Source organism: Tiliqua scincoides, chromosome 2 (assembly GCF_035046505.1).
Source record: "Tiliqua scincoides isolate rTilSci1 chromosome 2, rTilSci1.hap2, whole genome shotgun sequence".
Lineage (NCBI taxonomy): Eukaryota > Metazoa > Chordata > Lepidosauria > Squamata > Scincidae > Tiliqua > Tiliqua scincoides.
The window spans coordinates 88,232,029-88,250,006 of record NC_089822.1 but is presented as its reverse complement, the minus strand read 5'-3'; the positions used below and the strand labels follow the sequence as shown (position 1 = coordinate 88,250,006).

The window sequence follows — 17,978 nt, the reverse complement described above, 5'->3', positions numbered from 1 at the left end:
TATCCAGCATAGGGTAGTAGCAGACATGAGCACAACTCAGAGTAAGGGAATTTATGTCCCCTTATCCCAAGTTGCATGCCAGCCAGCCCTATGGGTGGCTCTTGAATCTGCACCAGTGATTTTGCAGGCTCAAATCTGAGTGGTCTGTGTAACACTGATCAGACAAGGGTGGGGCTTAGGATCCGGTCTTGGTCACCCAGGCCAGTCCCACCCCCTCTCAGGCCCAATCTGACTCCCAGACTGCCTCCCACCCCAGAACACCTATATTCCACCCTCCCACCCTCTGTGCCAGCCCCCCCAGGATAGCACAAATTCACTGTCCACCTATGTAGCCACTGGGCTACGGTGCTGCTGAGTCAGTGCATGTCTGTGTGCTGACTCAGCTTCCTTTTCAGTAGCTGAGAATGTACTTTACAACACGTTCATGATACACTGGAGCTGGCACAAGGGACTTGTGCCAGCTCAGGGCGGTGGGAGTTTGGATTGCACTGTAAATTTTTTTTTTAAACAGAGTTCTGACCACTCTCTGACGGTCTTAGGGCCCAATCCTGCCCAACTTTTCAGCCCTGATGCAGCCATGCCGACAGGGTGCATCCTGCATCCTATGGGGGGGGGGCAGTCATGGAGGCCTTCTCAAGGTAAGGGAACATTTGTTCCTTTATCAAAGGCTGCACTGCAGCAGCATTGGTACTGCGAACTTGGATAGGATTGGGCCCTTAATCATCAGAGGAAAATCACAATAAGATATGAATGAGAAAAGCTTTGAAGGATCCTTCTTTTCACTCCCCAATACCTAGCGTGTCTTCTATTTTGTGTGTGTGTGTGTGTGTGTGTGTGTGTGTCAGGACCTCTGAGAGGAATTTTATCAGGGGGGTACAAAGTTTCTTTTGGGCCCCTTTGCAAAGGGGGAGGGATGAAACAGAGCAGTGGAGGGTGGTGACAGGTGAACAGAATAGGGGCAGGGAGGGGCGAAACAGGGTGAAGGGAGGGTAGAGACAGCTGGAAAGGTCTTTGGAGCCCAGGTTTACCCACCCATGTAGCATCAGTAGTGTCCCCAGCATCCCTGGGCCCCCCTTTTGACCCTGGGCCCATGTAGAAATTACCCCCTTTACCCCCCCCCTCTCCTAGGCCCTGGGTGAGTGTGTCCAAATACATAGAAATCACATGAAAAGTTATAACCAATAAATAAAAAACTGCATATCTAAAATCTCTGATCCAGTTAATATGACCTTAGATCCATACTTTAATAACATTGTTAGGAATTACTGGATGAGGACCTTACTTAAAGAGAAATTAACAGAAAATATTATGAAGAATTGGAAATGAATTCTTGACTTTCTGCACGAGAGAGAGAATAATGAGTTAATAAGCTGTGGATTTGAAGATTAGATTGCAGGGGATAAAGAACTTTAAGCCGAAATAACAATTTGAAATGGAACATTTATAATGAGAAGAGGGGCTGTTGAAGATATAATGTATATACGGGTAGAAATTTAGATTATTAAGATACAAAGCTGTTAGCAATTAGAATATTCAACTTCGCCCATGCTACACTATTAGAGGTTTTCTTCTGTATTTTTTTGTATTTCTTAATGTTGTTTGTTTTTCTTCTCATTCTGTTGTGTGTGTGTGTTTTCTTTTTCTTTTATTATAATCAAAAAAAAGGGGGAGAAAAAAACAGAATTACTCGATTAGGGAAAACAGTAAAGAAGAAAAGGACCCATGAATTAGACAATGGAATATATGATACAATCTCTGAAGCACATTGCGTAGATCCTATTTGTTCTACATGCCTTGTTTTTCTACATGGTTTGAGTCAGTATTTATGCAATGCTGCCTGAAAAGAATAATCTTTATATGCCTTAAGCCTGGTTTGAGCCTGTGCATGGTGAATTAATCATAAAATATTTACACGGATTCGTGCTTCAGTGGCTATTCTGATTAACTTCCACAGAGAAGTGAAATGAACAAATCACGCATAACTCTACTGTATGCTGTCACATCTGAGAACCCTATGCAAATATTCACAATGTGTGCATTGAGAAGGAACAGGATTGAACATCTTAGGGATGTGCTGACCTTAAGTGCCCCAACCTAACATTCATATACTGGATTTCATATTTGCATTGAGGACTACCATTTATAGGCGTGAGGCTGCAATCCTAACCATACTTTCCTGAGAGTAAGCCCCACTGAACTGAGTAGACCTGGTTAGGATTGTGCCTTGATTTGTACAAGCTATGCACCACAAAAACAGGATGTATTGGTTATGGCGATCTGGGCTATAGGCATATAAGACCCTATACAAGCATGTTTTCTAAATGCAAAGTCAGGTGAGAACAGAGGAAAGACAAGATCTCTGTCTTCTACTTTGTCTACTTTATATGTTTACAAAGGGATAAGGTAAATGTTGCATTGGTAGCCTTACTCTTCATTCTATAGAATCTGTTGAGAAAAGACTCTCCTTACAAAGTTATATGAGTATGATCCAGCACAAGTTAAGCCAGCTGCAGATTAGGCTGCCATCTTATACATACTGTACTTGAAACAAAGTTCTACAGAACTCAGTTTTTAAGAAAAGAGGTGTATGAGCAGGCTGCAAGTAAAGTTCCAAACAAGAGCCCTCATTCATTACAGATAGGGTTATCAGATACAAAGGGGGACAGAATGCTTACACTGAAGGGTTTAAAAAGTTGACTCCAAAATTTTAAAAGGGAAGGTTTAAAAATTTTAAAATTGGAGGGTTTAAAAATTCCCTCCAATACAATGGTTAAAGGTACAGGCACTCCGTCCCCTTTTATCTGGTAACCCTACTTATATAAGCCTGCACTGAAAGAGTAGAAATAATCAGTAATCATTCTGATAGTACGAAGGAGCCATTAAAACACTTACAGCTCAATCCTAACCCACTTTCCAGTACCAATGCTGCCCTGAGGTAAGGGACCAAACTTTCCCTTACCTTGGAATGGTCTCCATGACTGCCCTCCCACGAGTGGATGCAGTGTGCACCCTGTTGGAATGGCTACATTGGTGCTGAAAAGTCAGTTAGGATTGGACTGTTAAAGAAGCAACTAACTGGCATAAAATAGTCTTTGGAAAACAGCACTTTAGTTAGATTAGTCAGACAAGTGAGTGCTAGACAATTGATTCTTTTTTCCCACTCTTCCTGTTTCCATGGAAAGAAATAATTGATTCACAAAACAAATATAACTTTTGTTGTTTTACAGCATGCCTACTCAGAAGTAAGTCACTTGATGGGAGAGAAGTATGTTTTCTCTTGTTTGTGGGATTTTCCAGAGGCAGTTGCTGGACCACTGGGGGAAACAGGATGCTGAACTAGACAGATCTTTGGCCTGATCCAGCAAGGCTTTTCTTATTCCTTCATAAAAAGAGGTTCACCTACTCCTCACAGCCAAAACTCCAAGCAATGATTTAATAAAATGTGATTTTTAAAATCCAAAATTTCCTTAGAGTTATGAACCTATGCTTGGAGGTCTTTTTTTTTTAATCTTTAAAAGAAAAGAAAAAGATGCTTACTCCTTAGAGAGTTTCTTCATCAAAATTCATTCTATATTTATTGTTCATCAAAATTTATTCTTTAAGCTTCAACAATTCCCTTTCCAGAACGTGTTAAGGTTATTAGATTTATGTTGTCAGAGCATGTTACAGAATTTAAAAAGCAAAATAAGCACCAACAAACCAATTGAACACAGTTACCCATCCTTCTATTAGCATGTGCAGCATTGATCCCTATTTACAACAGCCACTCCTTATTTTTCAGTCTCTGCCCTAGTAAGGCTACAATCATATGCATGCTTACTTGGGAGTAAGCCCTTTTGACCACAATGGGACATACGTCTGAGTAATCATGCATGTGCTTACACTGTAAATCTGCTATTATTTTGGTACTATTTAGCTTAGTGCACAAATACATGCCTTAGAGTTGCCAGTCTTCAGGGTTTTATAATCTTTTATCCAGAGCTTCAAGAAGTAAACCTTTAAATGGGGTGTGGGTGCATTGTCACACAAGCACACGTGCTCATAAATGCTGTAAAATGAATATGAAGGCAACATATGGTACACAAACTGCCACTTTATGTACTGCAGCTGGAGAAGTTCATTTTGCACTATTGATAGGATATTATAATCAAGTCAGTTCTATTGTATATAGCCATAGGTCATTTGCAAATGAAATACTCCTACAAATAAAACTCACAGCAAGTCAGCTAATGTTAAAATACAAATACTGTATCACAGCGCAAATGTGGTATTTTTTCAAAAACAGTTATCCCTCACCTTACGTTAGGGTTACGTTCCAAAGTCATAAGAAAATAACATAAGAACATAAGAACAGCCCCACTGGATCAGGCCAAAGGCCCATCAAGTCCAGCTTCCTGTATTCACAGCGGCCCACCAAATGCCCCAGGGAGCACACCAGATAACAAGAGACCTCATCCTGGTGCCCTCCCCTGCATCTGGCATTCTGACATAACCCATTTCTAAAATCAGGAGGTTGCACATACACATCATGGCTTGTACCCCATAATGGATTTTTCCTCCAGAAACTTGTCCAATCCCCTTTTAAAGGCGTCTAGGCTAGACACCAGCACCACATCCTGTGGCAAGGAGTTCCACAGACCGACCACGCGCTGAGTAAAGAAATATTTTCTTTTGTCTGTCCTAATCCGCTCAACACTCAATTTTAGTGGATGTCCCCTGGTTCTGGTATTATGTGAGAGTGTAAAGAGCATCTCCCTATCCACTCTGTCCATCCCCTGCATAATTTTGTATGTCTCGATCATGTCCCCCCTCAGGCGTCTCTTTTCTAGGCTGAAGAGGCCCAAAAGCCGTAGCCTTTCCTCATAAGGAAGGTGTCCCAGCCCCGTAATCATCTTAGTTGCTCTCTTTTGCACCTTTTCCATTTCCACTATGTCTTTTTTGAGATGCGGCGACCAGAAATGGACACAATACTCCAGGTGTGGCCTTACCATCGATTTGTACAACGGCATTATAATACTAGCCGTTTTGTTCTCAATACCCTTCCTAATGATCCCAAGCATAGAATTGGCCTTCTTCACTGCTGCCGCACATTGGGTCGACACTCTACACAGCTCTACTTATCGGACAAGTCAATGAAAAGTTAAGCCAAAATTGTGTACACTCAACTGAAAATCCCTAATATTTGGCTAAAATTTACTGTGTCTTAGTATTAGATGAGACAAGCGGGGAAGAACAGTCTTTCTCTGATTTCAGGCATGTGTTTAGTAAGTGGAATTCACTTCACTGTTTAATCCATTTTTGCCCAGCCCACAGGTGTAAACATTTGGTCCCTGTTGCATATATGTAACGTTGGGCAGAAAGGGCTTAAACCAGTTATTTTCAACCTTTTTTATCTCACGCTATACTGACAAGGCACTAAAATTGTCAAGACATACCATCAGTTTTTTGACAATTGACAAGGCACACCATGCTGCTATGGGGGGCTCAGATCCCCCAATGACCTTACTAATAAATAACCCACACCCAAACTCCAGTGGCACACCTGTGGACCATTTGGAGCACACCAATATGCCATGGTGCAGTGGTTGAAAATCACCGGTTTAAATTATTGTTTTTCTCTTGGTCTTTCGACTACATGTATATGAGTTTGTGTAAGTCAGCTGCCCATCAAACAAAGGGTAACCATGCCTCTGCCCAAAACAGGGCACAGTGTGTGTGTGTGTGTGTGTGTGTGTGTGTGTGTGTGTGTGTGAGAGAGAGAGAGAAAGAGAGAGAGAGAGAGAGAGAGAGAGAGAGAACTCACCTGCTCATACTATGCAGCTTCTACCTGATTTTCCTAGCTAACATAGTCAGCCATAAAATGGCTCTTCTTCCTAAGTCCCACCCTAAACATATGTTGTTCCTGTGTCATGAGAGGCTTCAGACAATGCAGCCCCCTTTTGGTTTTTCTTATAGTTAACTAAAATGAAGCAGAGTTATCTCTTATTATTAATCCTTTACTTATTTCACTATCAAGAAAAGGCACTCCCTTATTTTGGATGGATATGTAATTATAAATGAACCTGAACACTAGGAACATTTTTTTACTCTAACATATTCCTGCAATTCCAGGGGGGAGGGGGGAGTTTTGATGTGTTTATTGTTTTCTCATCCCCCATTTACCTAAGCAGAGAGAAATTTCCCTCTCTCAGGCAAGAAAAACAAAATGAAATGCTGTTGTACAAGGAGAGTGAATTTATCATAAGGGGGGGAAGGCAAAAGTGCCTCTCCTGTGACTGGAACAGGGCCATCAGGAAGACTGAGCCTGTGAACATTACAAATAGGGCTGCTGCTAATTGAGAGAGTCAATACTCCAGCCCCACCCAGTGATCTGAAAGGACTTCCTGGAGGAGAAAATTGCTTTAAAGCACCCTTCACAGTACTGTGTTGTAAGTGAACAAGAATAATACCCACATTCCTTCACTCTCTATGTGAACATCTTAGGGCAGCAATTTTCAAACTTTTTACTCTCAGGGCACACTGACAAGGCTCTAAAATTGTCATGGCACAGCATTAGGTTTTTGACAATTGACAAGGCACACCAGTGGGGGGCTCACATCCCCCATTGGCCCTACTAATAAATGACCTTTCCTCAAATTCCTGTGGCGCACCTGTGGACCACTCATAGCACACCAATGTGCCACAGCACAGTGGTTGAAAATAGCTGTCCTAAGGGGACAGCATGCTCTTCCCCAGACATTTTCCCAGTATGCCCCTGTCCCCCACATTTAGTGGTACAGTTTTGCTGCATGGAATAACAGCCAAAACCATCCTGGGATATCTCCACAGGACCTCACAGGAAGGGAAGATGATAATCTTGCTGTTCAAGTTGGAGTGAATGGTATAACTGTGAACCATATGGAAGTAAGCCATGTCCTTCAGAAGGACAAATGAGACATGGGAGATGGGGAGCCGGCTCTCACAGTGTTTTCATTTTTACCTGAATACAGCCATATTGGGCACCAGATTTTATCAGGGCAGCCGTGCTGAGGGGGAGAACTCAGTTCCCTCTCAGGTACTATCTTTCAGCCCTACCTACCTCACAGCATTGTTGTGAGGACAAAAGGAAGGGAGGAACCATGTAAACCACCCTGAGCTCCTCGGCGGAAGGGTGATATAAATATGTGAAAAATAAATTATCTCCTTTTGACCAGTCCCTGGCAGCGGCACTGAGGAAACGGCGTGGAGTTTGATGAATTTGTCTGCAAGAAAGCCAATACAGGAGGCGTGAATGCAAGAACAGAGTAGGGGAGAATCCTATACTTTGTCAGAATAGGTACAATGTGAGGGGCAGCTGATGTCTCTGGGATCACGGCTGCTTGAAGTGAAAAAGGGAAATCTCTGAGGAAAATTTCAGTCATGCTGCTGTCAGAGATATTCCAGAGAGGAACAGGCTTATGATGCTGCACTGAGGAAAAGAAAAGGGGTGAGAAAGAGGCTATGATTGGAGTTTTGCTCCACTTCCCTTTTGGTTAAAGAAAGGGGGGGACTACTGAGAACACTGAGGCTCTGGAATAAAGATTCCACAGTGACAGGTGAGATATGCAACAAAATGCTGTATCTTTACAACCCAAAGGCCCAATCAGTTTATGCAGAAGCCTTAGGGTGCAATCCTAACCCCTTATGTCAGTGCTTTCCAGCAATGGCATAGCGTTGCCAATGGGACATGTGCTGCATCCTGCAGTTGGGTGTCACTCAGGGAGGCCACCTCAAAGTCAGGAAGTGTTTGTTCCCTTACCTCAGAGCTGCATTGCCCTTATGTCAGTGCTGGAAAGCACTGACATAAGGGGTTAGGATTGCACCCTTAGATTACGTAAAATCCATTATCTTGCTGTTGCTGATGCTGTTTTGCATACAAACTGAATACGGTGAACAAAGAAAGCTGCCTTAAAGTTAGTTAGAGCTTGATTCAGCTATGTTAGTGTTGTCATGCAATAGTGGCAGCATCTCTTCAGGGTTTCAGACAAAAAATTTTCTCTGCTCTACCTGAAGATTTTGGGGATTGAACACTAGATATTCTGTTTGTGAAGCGTGTACTTGACTACTGAGCCACAGCCTTTCTGCAACTTCTGGTAGTGCACTTATAGTATACTGAGCAAATTATCTCCTTTTGACCAGTGTTAACAACATAGTGTAGCTGGATAAGAATGATCCAATCCTATCCTTGGCAGGCAAGAGAGGTGCAGCAGTACTAACACAGTCTCCACTGCATCCCACAGGCCAGCTGGGGACCAGGCCGGCAGGGAGAGGTAACAAAAACTTTTACCTACTTACTTTGCTGTTCAATGGTCCCCTATGGGCCTACTCAGATCTGCTTAAGCTGTCTTGCTGGCGTAGATCTGAACCAGCACAAGGGGCTTGTCAGGCCTGGGATGGGAGTTCTGGATTTCACAGATGCAGTTGCTCATAGTATCCACCGCTCCACCCCTCCCTTGGCCCAATCCTTACCCTGATCCACCCCAGCTGTCAACCTACTTGCACTGAGGGGCCAGTCTGTAGCCCACTGTTGCCAGCATGAGGCTTGCTGGCTACTGCAGTGTTGGCAGTGGGCCTCAGACCATCAGAGTGGCTGCAGCCGGCTGCTGCAATACGATGGTAGACCACAAGCTCCACCAGCATATCACGTGGAACTGGGCTGCAAATGTTGTTGGAGTTGGATTTTCCTTTATATAGTGTCTCATCCCAACACAGATCTGCCAGTTATTCCCTATATATAATAGCCATCTGGCCCATAAAATAGAAAGTGGGATATACATGTTTATAAGAAATAAGGGTAGTCTTTCATTATAACCCTAGAATATGTTTTGAGCCGCTGCAAAGCAGGAGCATAGTACTTCACAATATAAGGACAGCAATCGTTCTGATTGTGACTGGGATGCTAAATGATTCACAATCCAATCCTATGGTTGGGCAGGACCAGCACTTCTGCCACAGCTCCAGTGCTGGGTATAGTAAAAGCACTGTAAAGTGCTTTTTGACACCCAGAGAGTAAGTGGAACTGACAGGAAGGCCTGCACAGTCCCACAGGTGCAAACCGGGGCAGCGCCCACTCACAAAGTCTGTCATGTTGCTGGCAGCCCTTGGTCTCCTCTGGCATCTTATTCACCTCAGTCCTTCTCTTCCCATGCAACGTACCATGGGAGGGTTACCAACCCAATCTCCTCTCACAGCGGGTCTGGGGTACCAATCAGTTCCTGGGGTTGGTCTGGGACAGTTCTCGGTGGGGTAGACCTCTCTCCACCCCCAAAGGCAAGCAGGACTGCAGGGAGGTATTGGGAGGTGGCCAGAGGCCACCACCAGACTGGTGGTGTGACCACTTCCCCCTTTTATCCAGCATGGGTATACAATGGTCTTTGCCAAGGCAGCTGCGCCCCCCCCCCCAAGTTGCTGACTTCTCCTTCTCCTGACCCGGAGGACTCGCTGCAGTGGACCTGCCGAGCGGCAGCTGTGTCAGAGCCTCCATGTGGGCCAGGTTTGTCTCCTTTCCAGCCCTGCCGACTGGACAAGGGAAACAAATGTTCCCAAGGAGACCTTTTGCCTGCTCAACTCCAATGCTGAATACAGTGTGGGACTGGCAGCCCCACTGTGCCAGCATTGGATAGGATTGGGCTGCCCAGCTGCAATCCTATGCATATTTACCTGTAAGGAACGGAGGTTGCAATCATATCCACAGTTACCTGGGAGTAAGCCCCATTGACTGTAAAAGGGTTTCTGTCTAAGTAGACATGGATAAGATTGGGCTGTAAGTCCCATCAAATGAAGTGGGACTTACATCTGAGTAGACATGCAGAGGATTGCATTGCCAATGTGTTTATCCAACTTTCGTGCATAAGAAAACACCAGAAGGTGGAAGAAAAATAGTGTATGTATGTATTTTCTGGTAACTGTCAAGTAATATGAGCTTTTAAATTATATTTCATTTATTGCAGGCAGCTAAACTTCTGAATATGACTTCTAAACATGACAGAACAATTATGTTTTCAGCCCTGAAATACCATGCAGTAGACTATTTATATGAGGTATGATTGTCATGTTTTATATCACTTGCTCTCCTAAAAGTGTAATGGGAATAGTTACATACAGAAGTGCAGACCACTTTATAATGCTCATACAAAGCAAGTACTATAATTAGATCTATATTCTGTTTCAGTTATGTGATGGTTGTTATTTTGACAGTGAATTTACTTACAGCCCAATCCTAAGCTGCCCACTGCTGGTGGAGTTGGGGCCAGCTGTGATCTACACAGGGTAAGGGAACCTATGTTCTCTTACCCCAAGGAGACTCCAGCGGCTGCTTTGTTCCTGTGGGATACAGCAGTGGCCAGTACAGAGTGGCCTCTGTACTACACGGCACTAGCAGCCCATAGGATTGGGCTGCGCATACTGTTTTGTATTGCAGGCAAAGCGCTGCTAGCAAGTTTAATACAACAGCAAAGCAGAATTTAGTCAAAACTGGAAAAAAAATTACTGATGGTTGACAGTGTTTGTGATATTGGTTTTTAAATTACTTTCTTCTGTGAATCTCAATCTGAAAGCACGCTGTGACATAAAAGCAGTATTTGAGTAGACATTTCAATTTATAATGTTTGTATTGAGTTGAAATCATATCAGATGCAAAGTTTTAATTAAACTAAACATTTCACTTTTACAGCTCTTTAAAGTTTGTTTTTAGACCTTGTTAAAATCGTATTCTAGCTAGTGAACAAGCACACCATGTGATGAACACTGGAACATTCTGCCACATTTGCCAGAATTTTGTGTGTAAAAGCCAGAACTTTGGACTGGTTGTGATAATATTTTGAGGAAAAAATCAGCAGCAGCATTTTCACTTAATATGCATATAGTATTTGCACTGTGCCATACACATCTGCACACTCTTTGACCTCATTCACAGCATTGTTACACTATAATTAATTATAAATTATATATAATTCTCTCCTTCTACTCAATGTTCTTTGGACCCAAGCACTTTTTTGTAGGTGAGGATTAACTGTAGTTAAGATTAGGTTTGCCAGCTCTGATTGAAGCTATTCCTGGAGATTTTTTTCTACAACATAATATAATGTTATGTGAATAATATAGGGTTAGAAATTTCCGGAGGTCTTATTAAAACATTCAGGATTATTTTCAGTAGTCATCGGGAGATTGATACTGATTCCTGGAGGGTTGGCAACTCTAGCCAGGGTCAGAAAACTGTGTGTACATTGTGCAAATGTGTGAAAATTAAGAACTGGATATGAGTTTTGCGTATGCTGAAGTAGACTAAAATTATACATGAGACACATACACAGAAAATGACAGTGTAGCCTGAAAAAGAAGTACAAAGAACACCTGACAGGATTGGTGAACAATTCCAATTGAAAGTATTAGCAGGATAGCTTTGTGTGTGATTATTTGGGAAGTGATGAAACAATATGAGCAAAATTAGATCGGTATCATTATAATCACACATATTTTTCTTGTGCAGAAAATGTCTAGACAGAGATTTTCCTTTGAATGGTTATCAGTTCATATCCCTTCATGTTTATACCAGGATAAAAATTATTATCATGAAGGAGGCTTTGCTGATGATAAATATAGACGACCTTGGAAAAGAGGTATGATAGATAGTATGTTTATAACTCACATTTCATTTATGTGTTAAATTTTAAACAATGAACTATGAGTGAAAGAACAATGAGAACTTGGCCAAGTTACAAAAACTGTGGACAACCTTGCAGAAGAATACATGAGCAGTTTTAAGCACCCCCTTTACAAATCATAATAGATCACAACAATTTGGTAATTACAACACATGTTCAAGATTTATAGCACATACACATAATAGCAATCATATCCTTGCAGGTGTATTAAAGTGTACTTGTATTGGCACCTCTAGTACTGATGTGGCAAATTGATATGATAGCACAGAGTGTTATTTGCAAATGTTCCAATTGTTTAAAGTATATTTGCAGTTCAGCTCTTGTGAAAGTAGTCAATTACCTGTTAACAGAAGCACATAGTGTAGCTTTATGAGGCAAGTTGAGAACTGGGAAGAGATCCTAGGAGGTAGTGAAACAAAAGGATAAAATAACTGAAAAGAGAAGACTAGCATGGGCCAGAAACAGAAATCTGAGGAAAGTATGGAAGGTGTGAGAAAAAGGGCAGAGAAGACAGCAGCACACTGAGGTCAGAGAAGGTCTAGAAAAAAAGGCGATGATTTAGATGGAGAGAGAGAGTGGCAGGAGGAGGAGAGAGAGGTGTCCCAGAAAATATGACTGCAAGCTTTCAGCATTTCTTCAAGTGTGCTAATTGGAGCCCTGGGGCTCTTCAGGGACCCCTTCAGGGATTTCATAAGCACACCATGTGGTTGCCATTTGCTCAGCACTGCACCACTCCATGCATGCACTGACACTCTGGGGCTCCCTGAGATTGAGGAGTAAGTTCTGAGGCCAGGAGTCTGAAGGGCCTGGTGCACCAGACCCTGGTGCCCTTGGGTCCAGTGACTGACAGCTTAGGCAGCCTAGATTGCAGGTTTAAGCCACAGAGCTCAGGCTTGCAGTGGAGCCAGTGTTGGTAGTGCAGGGGGCAAGGTACCTGAGCCAGATTGCCAGGAATTCTGGCACTAGCACACACACACATCAACAGTACCTCAACTCTTGAAGCTCTGTTATTTGTATATCACATGTGGATTCATGTGACCATCCTTGACATAGTTTCTGCTGTTATCTATTCATATTTATTTCCTTGAAAAGCCCAATGCTTTTCATAATGCTTCCTCTGAATGTTTTTTTTTCTCATCTGCTTTAGTGTCAGTTGATTCCACTCTAATTATGATTAATGTTTCTGTACTTGATCATTGGAAGGCAAATCTCCACATAGAAGATTTCTTGGAGAAGTGAGTCTGTTTAATTTATGGTTAAGTTGTGAGGTGCATTTAAAATATTTTTTGCAAATATGTTTTATCTTGTATTTTAAATTATGTTTTTAATTTATGTTTTTAACCATTGTTGTATGCCGCCTTGGGTCCCTTCGGGAAGAAAGACAGGATATAAATAAATAAATAAATAAATAAATAAATAAATAAATAAATAAATAAAAATAATAATAATAATAATAATAATAATAATAATAATAATAATAATAATAATAATAAAATCGCAGACCAAAAATTCATTGACCCTGGTAGAGAAATGGTATCAAAACCAATAAGACTTCAAAGTAAATGTATTTAGAACGGGTTACACAGCGTGGCATTCAAACAGGGAGTCAAAATTATTATATAGTCCATATGTTTCAATGAATAAAGTGAAAGACCTTAACCTGTGAAACCAAACATCACTGTTCAGCAGCATAAGAACATAAGAACAGCCCCACTGGATCAGGCCATAGGCCCATCTAGTCCAGCTTCCTGTATTATTATTATTTATTATTTTATTAATTTATACCCCGCCTTTTTGCCCAATGGGCACACAAGGCGGCTTACAAACAATTTAAAATACAACATTAAAAACAATCATTAAAACAATTTACAATAATTAAAAATCTAAAAACAAACAAACCCTGTGGATTCTCATATAAAAAGCAAGAAGCAAGAATGCCAGCCAGCCTGTCAACAATTAAAAGCTTTTTGAAATAAAAAGGTCTTCAGTCCACGCCGAAATGTTAGCAACGAGGGAGCAGTTCTCAATTCTAAGGGGAGGGTATTCCACAGTTTGGGGGCCACCACCGAGAAGGCCCTCTTCCTGGCCGCTGCCCCTCTCACATCTCTTAGTGGCGGCACAGTCAAAAGGGCCCCCCCAGATGATCTAAGAGCACAGGCAGGATTGTAGGGAAGGAGGCGGTCCCTCAAATACCCCGGACCCGAGCCGTAAAGGGATTTAAAAGTCAAAACTAGCACCTTGAATTGGGCCTGGAACAGAACCGGCAGCCAGTGTAGCTGCCGGAGCAACGGCTCGACAGAGTCAAACCGACGTGCCCCAGCAACCACACAAGCAGCCGCGTTCTGTACTAGTTGTAATTTCCGGACCGTCTTCAAAGGCAGCCCCACTTAGAGCGCATTGCAATAATCTAATCTAGATGTCACTAGGGCATGGGTTACTACAGCTCAGGTACAGTCGCATCTGGCGAATCAGCCGAAGCTGAGCAAAGGCTCCCCTGGCCACCGCTGCCACCTGGGACTCCAGGAGCAGCTGTGGATCCAGGAGAACCCCCAAGCTGCAAACCTGCTCCTTCAGAGGGAGTGCAACCCCATTCAGAGCAGGACGATAGTCCAGTACCCAAGCTGTGGATTTCTGAACCAAGAGCACCTCTGTCTTATCCGGATTTAATTTCAGCTTGTTCGCCCACATCCAGCCCCCAACCGCCTCCAGACAGCGATCCAGGACCCCAACCGCCTCCTCAGAATCAGGGGGAAAGGAGAGATAAAGCTGGGTGTCATCAGCATACTGATGGCAACCCACTCCAAACCCCCGGATGACCTCTCCCAGCGGCTTCATGTAGATGTTAAAAAGCATGGGGGATAAGATGGAACCCTGCGGCACTCCAAACCTAAGAGGTCGGGGTGCCAAACAGGCATCCCCCAGCACCACCTTCTGGGATCTATCAGCCAGGAAGGAGCGGAACCACTTCAAAACAGTGCCTCCAAGCCCCAACCTGGCCAGCCGACCCAGAAGGACACCATGGTCGATTATGTCGAAAGCCACCAAGAGGTCCAGCAGGACTAACAGGGTTGCACTCCCCCTGTCTGTCCCCCAGCGAAGGTCATCCACCAAGGCGACCAAGGCAGTCTCCGTCCCGAACCCCGGCCTGAAGCCAGATTGGAATGAGTCCAGATAATCCATTTCCTCCAGTACCCTCTGAAGCTGGGACGCCACCACCCGCTCAATCACCTTGCCCAGGAATGGGATATTTGAGACCGACCGAAAGTTATTTAAATTAGTGGGATCCAGGGAGGGCTTCTTCAGGAGGGGGCGAACCATCGCCTGCTTCAAGGCAGGCGGGAGCACCCCTTCCCTCAGAGATGAGTTCACCACCCTCCCCGTCCACTCGGCCAGCCCTTCCCGGGCAGCCCTAATTAGCCATGCTGGGCACGGGTCGAGCGGGCAAGCAGCAGGTCTCACACTCCAGAGAATCCTGTCCACATCCTCAGGCTCTACAAGCGGCCTCACAGTGGCCCACCAAATGCCCCAGGGAGCACACCAGATAACAAGAGACCTGCATCCTGGTGCCCTCCCTTGCATCTGGCATTCTGACATAGCCTGTTTCCCACCTGCAAAATGCAAAAAATAATAATTATAATACTCTGGTATCTCATATTTTGCAAGGACAAACACGGCTAGGGTTATGAACCCTTTGCACTTCAAAAGTTCTCCATAAGTAGTTACTGAGAAAGATGGCCCATTAGTGTGACACCAATAACAGACCTGGCCCCTGAGTTGCCCTGGGCCAGGTCTGCCACATGCCACCCCCCCCCCCACCGCAACATGCTGCCCTCCCAGGGGATAACTTACCTTCACTGCGGAGCCTTGCATGACTTTCTTTGGTACTCTGAAAGCCTTCTGAGACCTCCGGAGCGTCTTTAAGAATACATCTAGTTCCTGACGGAAACCGGAAGTCCTGTTAAAGGCACTCTGGAGAACTCAGAAGGCTTTCGGAGTGCCAAGGAGCTGCAGTGCGGGTTTTCGCCTGCCCCCAGAACGGCTCTGGAGGCAGCGGCGGCACTGTGCTGCGGCGGGTGCAGTGGTGCTGCCCCAACAGGGCTTGCAGGCCTGGCGCCTGGGGCTATTGCCCCCCTGCCCCCCAGGCCCGCCACTGTGTGACATACTATATTGGAGCTTAATGAAAAATAACCTTACTACAGTTTAATTTTTTCAGAACTTCCAAATTAAGGCTATTCTGTGCACGCTAATTGAGCAAAACATGTTTGGTGGAAATAGAAAATATCTACTTGCATGAAAAAACACACTTTTCCAGGCTCTCTTTGTTTCACACATTAGATGCACAGTTATTGCTTACTCTGCTTGTTGTTGCATTGTTATCCAAAAATGTTTACTCAAAAGAGATCTTCTGTTGTGCGGATGTTTTATTTTCCCATCATTCAACCCCATCTCTTGGAATATGCATTTTTTATCCCATCTTGAAAGTGCATTGTGGTTCATTATCGTTGAGAATATAGTGTCATTACTGTGTTCAGTACTCACTGAACATAAGAACATAAGAAGAGCCCTGCTGGATCAGGCCCAGGGCCCATCTATTCCAGCTTCCTGTATCGCACAGCAGCCCACCAGGTGCCTCAGGGAGCACACAAGACCACAAGATACTTGCATCTCACTGCCACTCCCCTACATAGGCATTCTATTTACTCTCATACCCCCAATGAAAACACCATGATGACCAATTTTTAATGCATGAAAACTACTGAACATACCTTACCTCTCTTGTCAGTCTGGGGTAGATGAAAAAACTGCCATCCACGGCCAATTCAGATGACAGAAAAAAAAAAATCCTACTCAGTCCCACAACGAGTGACCATCTAATCTCAGACTGTACATACCCATCATGGCTTCTAACCTGTGATGGAGATTTAATATATTGTCCTCAAATAGAAGACGCATCAGATACTAAACTGATAAGAACAGATTCACTTTAATAGAGAATTTTTTTTTGCTTGATCTTAGCCAAAAGGCCGAGAAACTGAACAGTGACTGTGACATCACTAGTGATAAGAAACCCAGTTTCCTCCTGATACCTTTGCAAATTTGTTGGTTTTTAAAAAGGTTTTTTTAAAAAACTCTTTTAGAACCTGAGTACATTTCTGCTGTACTACTCCTACATGGGAATATTAATCTAATATTTAACAAACAAAAAGCAGAAACAATTGACAAGACTATGTGCCTACCCTAGCAGAACTCTCCCATTTTATGAACTTTTTTGTTTTATTCATAATGATTTTTCTGTTTACACTACTCCATTTGTCCAGAACTGAAGAGTATATCTCTACTCATTTAAAGAAAAAAAAAAGTATCAGATGAGTTCCAGTAGTTTCCTGAAGCAATTTCTCCCATCCTTATTCTATAATATATAGACAGATGTTACCCTTCTGATGCTGGGTCCATGCTGATCTGAAAGAAAGTATTTAGCAAAGCTTCTTCAGTGTGCAATGCTTATATTTGATTGTAAGTTCGACTGCAGTAAAAAGGACTTGGAGCCTGTTCCTGTTCCACCCACCCCACATAATGACTTCTCAGGGCAGGGGTCCTTGACTGGGTGCTGGTGCAAGGCTGCTTGCCACTTGCAGGGGCAGCCCAGCTGTGCTGTATAGTGTGTTGCTTTTTGCAACAGCCATAAAGCATGTTGTGCAGACAAAATGTGAGTTCTGGTGGCACAGCAGCCCAGTTGGGCTTTTAAATAAGCTAAGTGAGAAAACATAAATTACAGGACAACCTTGTTTTGTGAAACATACTTAAAATATTTTTGAAAGAATGAAAGATCACTTTATGAGGAAATGACAATCCTAATCAGTATTTTAAAATAAAATTGTAGTCAGGCAGATTAGGGGTTATCCAACCTTTTCATTTGTCATGAATAAAAAAGCCTTGTTATGTTTCCAGGTTGATACATTTTAGCTCGATATATGAGAGACATGTTATTTTTAAACCTTCACATAGAATCAGTTAATGCTTTTCATAGGATGACCTTGTTTCTCTTGTCTCCTGCATTTAGTTAATTCTAGAGATTGTATTGACTTTCTGCTGACACTACTGTTATTAAGCCAAGAGTGTACTTAGAGATCCAAGTAAATTAAATTTCAGAATACAGTAAAAGAAACAGGCAAAGTCAGTAAAAGAGGATAACTTAAAATGCAAAAGGCAGGGAATTCAAATGAGATCCTTAGTTTAAAAAGTATAAAGGCAGAAGAGTACTCAAAACCATACCCACGGTGCTGGCAAGTTGATATT

General features: G+C 43.1%; 1 protein-coding gene and 1 pseudogene across 1 annotated transcript in view; one reads left to right on the top strand and one right to left on the bottom strand.

Moving 5' to 3' along the window:
- The first annotated feature begins 10,013 nt into the window (after positions 1-10,013).
- SHOC1 (shortage in chiasmata 1) overlaps positions 10,014-17,978 on the top strand; it is a 59,939-nt gene continuing 51,974 nt past the window's right edge. The window contains exons 1-3 of the mRNA XM_066612612.1: positions 10,014-10,058; positions 11,507-11,636; positions 12,829-12,916. Coding sequence (XP_066468709.1) covers positions 10,014-10,058; positions 11,507-11,636; positions 12,829-12,916 — 263 coding nt within the window. The remainder of the gene's footprint in view (positions 10,059-11,506; positions 11,637-12,828; positions 12,917-17,978) is intronic.
- On the bottom strand, positions 16,579-16,717 carry LOC136643387 (U2 spliceosomal RNA; annotated as a pseudogene).